We start from the raw sequence: 13,838 nt of genomic DNA, 5'->3' as shown, positions 1-13,838 counted from the left end.
TAAACAGACAGCGAGATATTCTTTGACCACCCCATTTTTCAGAGATAAAGAAAATAAGAGGTACATCTGAAAACCACATGAACCACAGGGTTTGTTACTGTGAACTACGCTGCCTCATCTGTGATTTTATCAAGCATGTGCAATAACAAAGCAACACATTCTTGAAGTAGTCAACTCTCAACAGACTCAAATAATATATATTAGTTTACCCTCAGGTCCTGGATCCAATAGTCTTTATTCAGTGTGATTTGGAAGATCTCCAGGGAGTAGATGTATGCTGCCAGCCTTGACAGGCTTTGTTTACCACTACCACCTACTCCAACACGAAGTACGTAACCCAGGGACTTCCAGAATATGACTGATCTGGCAGCTGATGACAAAAAGTAGTAACATAATGTAGACTTCAGCAACCAGCTGCAAAATTTCTCAATTTCTTTTTAGCACATTGAACTTAATGTGTCCACTTTTGTGCCAATGTGCTCCTGACACCCAAAGGTATGTTATGTCCATGTCAGCATTCAGTTTCCTTCCAATATGTGAGCAAGCAGAAAGAGATGCTTTCCTTGGTCAGATGTTGAAAGTAACTGTAGTGCTTTACAATGACCAGAGCTGTCTGGCAGCTCATTCTTTACACTGCGCTGCTCTAAAGCATCATTCCAAGATCCTGACAGATGCTGACTTGCTTCAGGATAAAAAACTAGTTATCTTCAGAATAAAAACCTAGTTACCTTGAAGGGTTGCTTGGCTGGGCCCTAGGAACGCATAAGAATTCCTTTTTTTTTTTTTTTTTTTTTTTGGGGGGGGGGGCAGGAAGGAAAGGGGGGTGGATATGAATCTCCTCATTCTCTTAATATCTCATGCCCTGAAAAAATTTCTGCCCTCCCCCCCAACACCCCCAACAACAACAACAAATATATATATATATATATATATATATAAAGATATAAAGAAAGATATAAAGAAAGAAATACAAAGATAATGTACCTAATCTTGATCTAATCTTGATGAACCTAATAGGGAACCTAATAATGTAGAAACCTGTTCAACCCAAATATTACTGGAAGCCAATCCTCTCTGACCTCATGATAGAATCTTGTCAGCCTTATTCATTATTTCACAATGGAACCATGAAAATAAATGATAAAAGCTGGGGGAAAAAAAAACACAACTTTACAGGATTTAATTTCACATTTACTCTTCAGGGACTGCCAAACTGTAAAGCTAATACACCATGCCACTTTGTTTGCCAAACTGGGATACTACCCTTGGTCACTAGACTTCAGAGAAGAAGATAATGGCTTACCAACATTTTCAAGCAAAACTGGTGATACCTGAGAAGGCTTATGTCTGAAATGCTGATGATTATCACATCAACCTCTAAATCGGCAGAACAAGATCTACAGTCCCTATGAAAGATCCATACGATTATCTTTGTAATTTAATCTCTTTCTTAATCCTCTTGGATAGAAACTACTATAATAGACTGCTTTGTCAAAAGCACCTTCTCTTATATAGTTCCTGCCTGAATAAGTGCAAAGTGAAAACAACAATGACATTGAAATTCTAGTCCAACTTAATAAGAAAAGCTTCCATGTTAAATGATTTGTCACTACAAATAATAGAAAATGCTTTAATAAAACTAAGCTCTGCCAGCATGGGCCTCTCTCTCTTTCTGGAAATCATTGAAAATATATATAACAAGGAAGACTGAATATGTTGAAGAAGGTTTATAAATAATGACAAGGAGCAACAATGATGTCTGTGACTCACTGATTCAACAAAATCTTCACTTCATCTCCTGAAAATAGGCTGTTTTTCTTCAGCACAGGAAAACAAAGCAAATGTACTTTTGAACTTTTCAGAAACAGAAACTGCTATTTTGAGCCATAGTGACATTAAGATATTACCCAACATGAGAAAAAGTACATTAAATAAAGATAAGGTAAGAATGCATACGAAAAAATCTACGGGTAAAAAAAAAAAAAAAAAATCACACTTAGAAGTTTGGGCTGGATTAGATCTAAAACATACAAGGCCAGGCAATTTAAGGCCTGACATACAGTGGTATCATTAAATATCTGTATGTTTAAGGTATTTTCTTACTTGTTCTTATTTTGAATTAATCTAATTTTAAAAGCATTTTCCCTTTCTTGGACATAAAAGATAAATATTACTTTTCTTATAAAGGCCAATTACTTCATTAACTAATAAAGCAGACTACAGAATTATCGATTATATTTTCAGACTCGGGAGAGTAAGTGTTGTTCATCTGTGCAGTACAAAAAAGGATGAATCTCTGCTTAAACAAACAAAACAGAGCTTAGCTTAACCACAGAGCCACAATCTACTTTTCCATAGCAGCACCAATATATTATGTTTAGCAGAACTATTGCTGCATGATATCCTCCCATAACCCTTGCATTAGGAGTGTTATGAATCAGCACTGCAACCACCTCTAAAGAGCAGATGCAACAATTTCATGCAAACATTATCATCATTATCATTATTAATTATCATTAGAATCAGATAAGAATCATCATTAATTACTTGCTCCCCATAGGAAATTTTATAGATACACTACTTACACATGCTGCATGGTACCCTCAAATAAGTCTAGGTTAATCAAAGCATGCATTTCATCGTAGCTTTCTAGGAACTCCTTAAGTACATTCCTTAGTACTTCTCATCCCTTCATTGGTTTGTAGCAAGAGGCTGCTCTGCTGTTTGCAAAATGGCAATAGATGGGCAGAAATTGCAGCAGCACTTGGTCTTCCATGTTCTACCACAAAGTGAGAGAAAAAAAAAAAAATTAAAAATTGCCCCAAACATAGCACAAAAATATTTTCTGAAAGAGTAGTCCGTCATTGTAATGATCAACATGCCCATGCGCTAGCAGTGCATTCACACAGTGCCTCCAAACAGCCAGGCTTCAAGCAACTGTTAGTGAAGCTGTCTATGCCTTTAACTGTTCATGTCAAAACTATTTAAAACTAAGGAAAAATAATTTGTTTGTGACAGGAAGTCACTGCTCACTCTATGTCCACAGACTACCAAATATTTAAAATTTTCTATTTTGATGTCATTTATACATGTATACTTATTCTCTCTCTTTCACTACTTTTTCACTCGCAAATAGAAAATAGAAAGGAAGAAAAAAAAAGTAAACAAAGCTGATGTTTTTCAGTTTCCATTTGTATTGAATAAATTCAAATATTGCCCCCCCCCCCTTATTCCAAACTGTCAAGAAAACATTTTTTTTTTTTTTTAAATACATGAATTCAATATGTTTATTTTAGTTCATGTTTTTGCTGCTTTGTCTGGTGCAAAAACGAGCATGCTTTCAAGTGAAAAGTTTTTGAAGGGCATGTAGAAACAGTAACATGGTCCTTACTTGGTATTGGCACCAACACGCACTAATTCCAGAAGAAACTATATATGCCATAACTATTAAATAACACATGACACTATTTTGTCTTCCTTCTGCCATGTCTGATAAAATGAACAATACTGAGAAGTACTATATTTCATTATGTATGACAAGTTACGGAAAAAAAGGCATACGTTACAAGGCTTAACTGAGAATATCGAGGCAAAGAAACATACTTGTATCCCAACTTATATCTGCACATACTTGTATCCCAACTTATATCTGCACTCTGAAAACCAGGTAGTTGTATTATGCCTCATCATATGGAGCAGAAATACCAAAATGAAACCTGTATACCTATTTTATGTATGTTTTGAAATTTACAGTGCACTCTCTCTTATAGTTTAATTCTAAAAACAGATCTTTTTTTGGACTACCAACAATGCTCACAGTTCAAAAAGCACACACATTTTACTGACATACATTCTACTGCACAAAGAAGAATGTAGTTTAAAATTAATTGAAAAATAACTTGATTTCTTTTATATACATATGTATACATGTATACATATACACACGCATGCAGTTAACACTCAGGTTAAACTATTCAAGGAAAGAAAAATAAAACAGAAGGAACAATTAGGAAAAACAGAAGTATATTCTTGTAGTTGGAAGTACAGAATTTGGAAACTGAGAAAACAAAGACTACAATTTGTTTCTCCACACACAATGAAGGACATGAAGAATCATGTCCATAGACATGTTGCTACATTCCCATCCTAGCAAAGGCTCAGGTGTCTGTTTTAAGTTACTAACAACACTGCAACAGAGGTATTTGACATTACAGTCAAGGCAAGAAAGTACCACCTCTGCAAAGACTAAAACCAGTCTTCTCAAGGGGAAATCTTCCTTGGTTTCTTCTTATCTCTTTCTCTGACACCTGCTTTTCCTTGGTAAAGAAGATGCTTACAGTGGGGGCTGAGAATGAGAAGATAGCATGCTACTGCTACTTACAGTTTCAGTAAATAAGAGCTTTCTCTACCCAGTTTTCGATTCATTAGCATTAGGCAAAATATTTTCAAGCTACTCACACACACCTCAAAATGCCTGTGCATAGCGTCCATTGTCATTTTATGAAGGAAATTATAGTCTTTCTTTTCCACCAGTTTAGATATCAGTCAGATTCTTTCCTTAAATACATTAACCCTACTGATTAGATATCTAGCGCATGTTATGCTTGAAACTATACAGCCTTTAACGTGAACCAGAACATCTCTGTAATTTAGCAAGTTCTTCAGCCAGATGAGTCTGCAAAAGTATAACTAAAACAAATGCCTGCTCTTCATGGGCTGGCACATCAGGTCAGTCATGGTCTGACAACCTGCTGCAGCACAGGACACATACTGCCAGGATCTTATGGATCTTATGTGTTCACTAGCCCCATTTTGCAATACCAAGTCCCCCACCCCTGAACAAACAAACAAACAAAACACAGTTCATGGTGAACAAATTAGGACATTCAAAAACATTAAACTGTTATCCAGAATTCTTTCCTTAACAAATCCCATGTTAGTATGGTTGCAGATATGATGGAGATGCCCTAGCCCCTCATGCAAACTGAAAATGTGTTCTACAGGGCAATGTTATCAGGAGACTTGACAAATCCATGCCTCCTTGTTCACTCTGTCCATGGGATGTGCAGGCAAGAAAACTATTCTGGGGGAGGCTAGTGTCCAGAAAGTTGCTCTTCCCTTGGAACAGAAATTGACCTTCTGTTGTCAAAATAATAAGTAAGCATGATGAAATTTGCAAACCATTACTCTATTTTCATTAAATATCTTTTCTATCTTAGCTTTCTATATACCTGAGCATAATCACCTCAGGGCATGGACTATTGTACAAAGAGCATCCATTCTGCAAATTGGTCCACAGTGATTTATCTCATTAAATAATAAAGAACAGCAATGAAAGAATGTCTTCGGGTAAAAATATAACCCATGATATAGACCTGTAGGACATTGGAGAGGTCTGTAAGGCTAAAGATACAGGGAAATTTAATAGCAGTTGGTGAGAAGTTTTGAACCACTGTCTTTTGAAGCCATGTGGCTGCTTGTGTGATGGCTGGAATATTCTTCAGTACTGATGGACTGAAAGCATGCTGCTGAAAGTGGAAACAAACTAGCTTGCTGTAGATGGTAGTCAGAGAATCTGAGGAAAGGAAGTTCAAAGTAAATACTGCAAAATGTCATTGAAAATGAAAAGGGAAAAAAAAAAGAGAGAAAGATTCCTTATCACAAGACAGCAGATAAGAGTCAATGGAGTGTTAAATTATAATACAGCCTGGTGAAAACACAGTCACTTGTGTGTCACAGGAAATACTTCATTTCTAGCCTCATCCTTGGTGCAGTTCCACAGCAGTTGCATGTCTGGCTCAGAGCCCCAGGGGCAGGTGAATTTCATGAGACTGCAATTGCTATAAAATTCAGTGGATTCTCAGTATTATGATGCACATGGCTTCTCTCTCTCTGTTTAGCTATAGTAAGAGCAGGATTTGAAACCTGTGCTAAGCTGCAGATATGTTTTCTCCTATCCCCATTAGTTTCCTACCTATTACAGTGGGTACCTACCTATTACATAGGGTAAATGATAATTATCTCATGTATTAAATCACAGAATCACAGAATTTTCTAGGTTGGAAGAGACCTCAAGGTCATCGAGTCCAACCTCCAACCTAACGCTAACAGCCCTCCACTAAACCATATCCCTAAGCTCTACATCTAAGCGTCTTTTGAAGACTTCCAGGGATGGTGACTCCACCACTTCCCTGGGCAGCCTGTTCCAGTGCCTCACAACCCTTTCAGTGAAGAAGTTCTTCCTAACATCTAACCTAAAACTCCCCTGGCTCAACTTAAGCCCATTCCCCCTTGTCCTGTCACCAGGCACGTGGGAGAACAGGCCAACCCCCACCTCGCTACAGCCTCCCTTGAGGTACCCATAGAGAGCGATAAGGTCACCCCTGAGCCTCCTCTTCTCCAGGCTGAACAAGCCCAGCTCCCTCAGCCGCTCCTCGCAGGACTTGTTCTCCAGGCCCCTCACCAGCTTCGTCGCCCTTCTCTGGACCCGCTCAAGCACCTCGATGTCCTTCTTGTAGCGAGGGGCCCAAAACTGAACACAGTACTCGAGGTGCGGCCTCACCAGAGCTGAGTACAGGGGGACGATCACCTCCCTAGCCCTGCTGGCCACACTGTTTCTGATACAAGCCAGGATGCCGTTGGCCTTCTTGGCCACCTGAGCACACTGCTGGCTCATATTCAGCCAACTATCCACCATCACTCCCAGGTCCTTCTCTGCCTGGCAGCTTTCCAACCATTCCTCTCCCAGCCTGTAGCTTTGCTTGGGGTTATTGCGCCCCAGGTGCAGGACCCGGCACTTGGCCTTGTTGAACTTCATGCAGTTGACCTCAGCCCATCGGTGCAGCCTATCCAGATCCTCCTGCAGAGCTTTCCTACCCTCAAGCAGATTGACACATGCACCTAACTTGGTGTCATCTGCGAACTTACTGAGGGTGCACTCGATGCCCTCGTCCAGATCATCGATGAAGATATTAAAGAGGACCGGCCCCAGCACAGAACTGTTATGACACTTAAAATCATACCTGGAGCTTAGGGTGGATTGTGAAGCTTCCAGTGGATTCATACAGGCAATATATTGACAATTATAAGCTTCTTTAATAGTTAGCTTCTGCCTATCATACCTGTAGCTTGATTAATGCTAGTGACAAAATACCGTACATTTTTCAGGCACTTACCCTCAAGTAGAAGAACCAACATTACTGCCCTATGGGAAACTCTGGAATAAAAATGGCCATGGAAGTATCAAATTAGGATTCTCATTTAAAAACAAAACAAAACATGCAACTCCCTCATCCCCCGGCCCTCCCAATTGCTAATGCAAAATATAGAAGTTCAAATCAGTTTGAGAGTGCAGCCACGGTAGATAACAACAGATAAAATTAACAGATTTCACTATGAAAAAAAAAGGTCAAATAGCAAAGATCATCTTCATATGCATGAAGAAAGTCTCTTAGAGCTGTGTAAAACAACTGGAACCAAGCACATTTCAGAGAAACCATTATATAGTAAAAAGGGTAGCTTATAAGATCATTCCTGTTCTGCTGTATAATATAATAAATACTATTTCTGGCTCTCCATATGATACTGCATAGATCTAGGTAAATTTTAAAAATAAAAGTTGCCTCCTTTTAAAATGGATTTTCAGTATCAGGCAATTTTGAGTTCCAATTGCCCAAACCTGTTGACAGCCTTGTTTCTTTAGAAATCAGCATACAACTGAAGGAGGCCAAGCAGCTCAAACAAAAACAAGCAAGCAAACAAACAAACAAAAAAAACCCACCAAAACCCTTCAGTAAGAGGAAAATCTATAAATAATGCAGGCACTCCCTACTAAATCAATAAATCCTTCCCACAATTCCATACTTAAATGCATCTCTTTCTCAAATAATTGCATTTTTTCTTCCTGTATGTGTACAAAAAACCTCAAATTCTGCTCTACTTTAGAATTGTCAAGTGGTTATGTCTAAAATTCCTAAGTGACGAGGTCAACTCTTCCTCTAATTTGAATTGCTTTATAAAATATAGGTTTTTAGTTTTGTGTTAAGTTTTGTTGCAGAAGGAAAACTGTAAACAGAGAAGCATGAATTAACAGAAAACCAGTGATAACTGTTAAGAATGAAAGTTTGAAATTTTTGTGAGAAAAGAAAAAGATTACAGGCTCTAATAGTGTATAACTGGGAAGAAAACAGAAGGGCACTACAACACATTAGCTTTGCACAGCACTAAATTAGATGCAATTCATATCACAAGCTGGAGATGCTTTAGGTTTGAGCAGTCGCTTCTTCTTTTCTCTTTATGACTTGTTCCGTAACAAAATATTCAGCTGAAACTTGTTATTGTTCTTCCACAAGATGAAATATTGCCTAATTAAATGCTTATACAATTCTACTGAATATACATTAAAAGAGCAAGAACAGTACAGAAGTTATTGGTCAAGTTGGTCACTAACTGAGTGAGATTTTTAGTGCATGTGACAGCAAAAAACAAAACAAGAAAAAAAAAATTAAGGATGGTGTATGTGTGTGTGTGAGACCAACCTGAACACGTCAAAGAACAACACTGAAAAGATACACTCAGCCTCCTAATACTGAAGTATCATTGTTTGTAAGCATATAGCCTGCCCCTCTGTCCACCTCCTTTTGACAATACACTGACATGTCTGTATGATTATTTTTTTAAATTATTATTATTGTTGATCACTTCTCTCCTTTACTCGACAGATAACATGTTATTTACAGGTGGTGTGAAGAAAACACAGGACATAAGTAACATGCTTGTACAGTAACAAGAAGAAACCAATTATATTTATAACAGCAACTGTAAGTATTTATGTAAGACATGGATCCTGTATCAGAACAAAATAAAACATTAATTGGTTGATTTAAAATTGAAAATTACCTCTTTTCACAGTATCTGGTAACAGGATACTAATATATTAATATATTTTAATTTCCACATTTTTTTGTTTTGTTTTGTTAGTTGTTAGTTTACTTTTTTTTTTTTTTTTTTTTTTTTTTATAGTGGGGGGAGTTGCCTTAATTGTCCAAATCAACTTCAGTGTGTTTTTTTGTGTATGTTTTTCTTCTCATTACAGAGAAAGAGCATTTGTTCATTTGAACCAGTACTGTAAATTTTCTGCAGGTTTTGCCTGCAGGGTGATGAAGAGATAGGTAGTATAAGTCGAACATTTGTCAAGCTGCAGTTTAGGGCATCAGCTTCTATACCTCAAAGATGTGTGTTCTCATCACATACATCCATGGGATGCTCCACCAAGAGCAGCTGAAGAATACTTTCCTTTTCCAAGACCAAGACTCTACAACCTCTCCACTTTCTGCTTCTCTTTTCTAAAACCGCTTAAAACTCCAGGGAGAGTATGCTTTTTGTTGTTTTTTTTTTTGAAGTAATTCTTGAAGTTTTTCATTTCTATGTGTTTTAGGGAGCCTATCATGGACCACAATATTGAAAGTTGTCCTATAATTTTTGCAAGAAGTAAATGTTCTACAGTGTTCATAATCTCTATGCTGAATCAATACATGAGGTATAAACCATATCTATCCACTTTAGGCATATTCAAATCATTCATAAAATAGATACATTTATTTCTTATTGGGCCATAGTTACAAACATATTTTTCCTCCATTTGTTTTTTCAAGCACCTCTGAAAGATCACTCAGCATACATACTCAGCATACATAAAAATGATTACCATGCTAAGCAATGCTGAAACTAAACAAACCAAGAAATCAAAATCATGCTGGCTAGGATTTATGAAATATTTCCACAACCTATGAGGGTTTTCAAACTATTAAAGTCCTTAGGAATCAATGAAATTCACAAAATTCCTTTAAAAAATGTCAGATTGTTCTTCTGAATTCCAGAAAATTGTTGTTTGATTTAGTTAGTGCATCCTTTGGAACTGAGATGCTTTTGCATGTAAAATCCCCAGGTATTTGACATTCAGCAATTTTACCACTGAAGTAGTATATTTTCTTCTTCTCCTGAGAAGGATTAACAAGAATTTTGATACATCTAAAGGTATAAAAATACAAATTATAACTATCATTTAATCACTAAGGAATAAAGCTGATTATACAAAATTTCAGCCTGTTCCCCAGAGGTGCTTAAATAAGGTTGAATGCAGACCATCAGATAAACTTACTACAACAGTAAGCAAATTAATTCAAATAATTTCATGTATTCATTACATCTGTAAAATCCTATGACATAAATTTGAGGCATATACAATTTTTATCCAACTGCATGTCTTTCCTTACAAATATAAGAGGAAGAATAACTAGAGAAAGCTGATATCTTGAAAATATAAGATAAAACTTTTGTTATTAGGCATTATTAAAACATTGAATCTTAGTATGATGTGATCCTCATTTTTTGTCACTTAGTGAAGTATTCCACAGGATTCAACCTTTATATAAATTTGACTTCCAACCACACAAGCAAATCTTGTTTTTATTTTGTGCATGGAAATAAGATCCTGCAGAAATCACTAGGAATTTTTTAGAACAGGGATGGGCTCAAAACATCTCATCTCCTTTCCTATGTCATTAATTTTTGCTGTTTAAATGATCATATAAATGTTCTGCAGAAAATGAAACCACAGGCTTAAGTGGACTTCAAAGTAAACTTCTCAGCATGTTCTAGTGAAAAAGGCTAACGTATTTGGTTAGCAGCCTAATTTTGGAACCATTCTTGGTTTCATTCATAGCAGGGATTTTAAGCAAAGGTGTTTATGCAACTTTAAGAAAAAGGATTATTTCCATGTATACTAAGTAGAATAGATTATATGTTCAGTCATTCAGTATATCCTAACTTTGTGGACAACAGACTTCCCCCTCCTCTTATTTTTTTTTTATTATTAATATTTTTTTTTATTTTTTAAACATGTTATAGTAGGTTATATGTTAAAATCTTTTTGGCTAGATAGGAAAAGTGAAAATTAAACACATATTTTTAAGCTTGTCTTGATGATTATCTTAACAACAGGGCAACACAATCAAGAGATCTTGTAGGAAATGAAAGCAGCAGTTGTGTAGTGACACATAAATGCTCTATGTCAGAACTACTGTAGTTCTGACTTGTCACAGACTTTTTCATTTCATGTCAAAGCAGTATGAAAAAACATCACTGCAAACATCTTCCATTAGAACAAAAGGGACATTGTGTTGTCATCTCAGATTCTTTAAACAGTGAAATAAATCCTTTGCATACTTCAACCGTGAGTTTGGCATGCCACTTCAAGAAAGGTAGCAAATGCTCTCAAATACATTTCTGTCTAGCCACAGTTGGCTAAAAGAATTGTTACTGACTATGGAGAACAAAAGCAAGCACATGAAGAGTGAAGGCACACTGGCAGACAAGACAAAAATGAAGAACCTTAGTGTATTTGCAGCTGGATGATAAAATTTGGGAAAAAAAAGATCTGTCTGTCTGTACTTATCCTAATTTTCTACCACAAAAGGGGAAAACATGCAGAAACTATCTGTATATGAAAGGTCTAAAGTATCTTAATTGCCTTAATATCTTAGGAAAAAGAAGACTATTTTCTTCATTTAGAAGAGGTACATATATACCTGTACTTTTAAACCCATAATTAGGAACACTTCTTAATCCTTAAACTTACTCAAATTTTAAAGTGTCCACAATTGTCACCTATTGATCTGATTATATTTTTTCAAATACTGTATTATTACGGTACAATAAGGAAATATATTTCACTAAACCCCATTGTACTTAAATGTTTATGCAAATTTCCCTGTGGTACTGTTCCAGACTTTAGTACTACTAATGATCCCAAACTTAATGTGCCAATATTATCTTGCATCAGAAACTGCCATCAAATAACATTTTGAAATTTTCTGATTTTCTAGAGGGAGAGTGGATGAGTCATATGCCTTGGGGAATGCTAAATAAAACCCAGCACTTCATGCTAATCTCACCCACTCTAGCAGATAGCTCAAAAGAAGTTAAGCAGATAGAGATAAGATGGGAGCTGGCAGAAAATACCACAAATTAAAAGTGATATGATATGTAAGAAAAATCTTTTAACCTCTAAACTCTGGAAGGAACATGACAATGTGAGGAATAGCTGTACTTCAACAAGTTCAGCTTTTAAGCTCTTCTTTTTGAGCTGAGACTTAATTGCTCATTTGTGTAATTTGATGTGGATGCCTCTTCCCATTTAAACAACAACCACCTGATTGTTCCAAACAATTTCTTGGAGAGGTAGCCAAAAATAGGCATGCATCAAAATATATCACTTGAATTCATTGTATGGGAAGAAGCACTGGTATCCACAAACACTAGAATAACATAAGAGGCAGTCATTCTGAGTGATACATGACAGAACAAAATTATATTGTTACAGCTCACCAGAAAGATGTTGTAAACACAATGGGAAGCAAACACAATATATTTGGTATGCACTGTTATGCAGTTCTTCACCCACAGCTAGGAACTTGCACAGACTTGCACAGAAGAGCACTTAACAAGAGGGACTTGGCTGAAGAACAGTGGAGAGAAGGAAAAGCTGCAAATAGAGTCCATTTCTTTGTTAATCTGTTAAAAGGAGCAGCAGATGTTTTACAGTATAAACTTAAAATCTGAAGGAATAATACTAACATTTCATAGCAAATCCTTAAACCTTTGTAAACTCACAAGTTTTAGACCATAGTATAGTTAGTGGGTGCTGCTATACACTTGCATAGAAAGCCCCTGTGATGCTGCATTCACCTATTTCATTTATTTAAGAAATTTCCTGTTCAAAGAATGTATAACCCCTTTGGCATCAGTTGCCTAGAAGCCTTTTTTTTTTTTTTTTTTTTTTTTTTTTTTTTTTTTTTTTTTATCAGCTTCCTTTTGCAATGGGAAGTGTTATGCCCTTGTGCTCCAGTGCCTTGGCCATGGTTGCTGCTGGAATGGCAATCATTAGCTAAATGATCCTTACCAAAACAGGAATATCTGAAAACTTTCTAAGGCTGTTTCTACATTAAAGAACTTTTGACAGTTTATATTCATTTATGATCCCTCTCTGAGGCACATCAGATTTCTTCAAATCTCTCCATTTCAAGGGTAGAAATGTTATTAAGTTGCTTTACTGTAGGATTCCAATTTAGTATGAACTTGGAAACACTTCAAAAAATGAACTAAGTTACTAAGTAAACTGAAAGTGGTATTTGCTTATCCAACCTGAATAAAGAAGTAATCAACAGAAGGCAGGAATGAAAACGCAGGGTAAAAAGTTATTCAGTAGAGATTTGTGGATTTAAGACTTTTTAAGCCTAGTGACAATCTGATTCACTAGCAGCAATGCAAGAAAGAGACATGGGCTGAGGAATTCTCAACTGGGTGTACAGGTAGGAAGGCCATAGCAATTAAATTCTTTGCTGCCCTCTGAAATCCACCATCCTGAAAAACAGTTGTATTCAATAATAACAACTCTACAAAATTTTTCACCTTTGAAGGAAGTAGGATTCTGCTGACTGTGTATAGCAGTTGAAAGGAATGTTAGCCTTGCTGCTCTCTCCAAAGACTATCACCTACAAAGAGTTTGTCCTACTCCAGGATTTCCAACAAGCCAGACTGGTTTGCCTGTTAAAAGTAAATCAATAAAGTATTTGAGAGGTGCCACCTCGGATGTGAGAACAAAAATTAACTGAAATTGAAAAGGAAAAAACAAAAACAAAACAAACAAACAAACAAAAACACTTGTACAATGCAGTTTAGTTTTAAAAGCAAACTTTGGTTTCTGTTTTTCTCCATATACATGTATGCCCAAGACTGAACTCTAGAAGCAATGAAATGGGATACACTGTTCTTTCATT

The 13,838-nt window shown here is 36.3% G+C and overlaps 1 protein-coding gene across 1 annotated transcript in view; it reads right to left on the bottom strand.

Moving 5' to 3' along the window:
* The window catches only part of DNAH11 (dynein axonemal heavy chain 11), a 102,635-nt gene that overhangs the window by 73,097 nt on the left and 15,700 nt on the right, over window positions 1-13,838 (bottom strand). Inside the window, 4 exon segments of the mRNA XM_032180628.1 lie at window positions 210-339; window positions 341-370; window positions 2,586-2,779; window positions 13,471-13,523. Of these exon segments, the coding sequence (XP_032036519.1) occupies window positions 210-339; window positions 341-370; window positions 2,586-2,779; window positions 13,471-13,523 (407 nt within the window).

This window comes from Aythya fuligula, chromosome 2 (assembly GCF_009819795.1).
Source record: "Aythya fuligula isolate bAytFul2 chromosome 2, bAytFul2.pri, whole genome shotgun sequence".
NCBI lineage: Eukaryota > Metazoa > Chordata > Aves > Anseriformes > Anatidae > Aythya > Aythya fuligula.
This window is presented reverse-complemented; position numbering and strand designations above follow the sequence as displayed.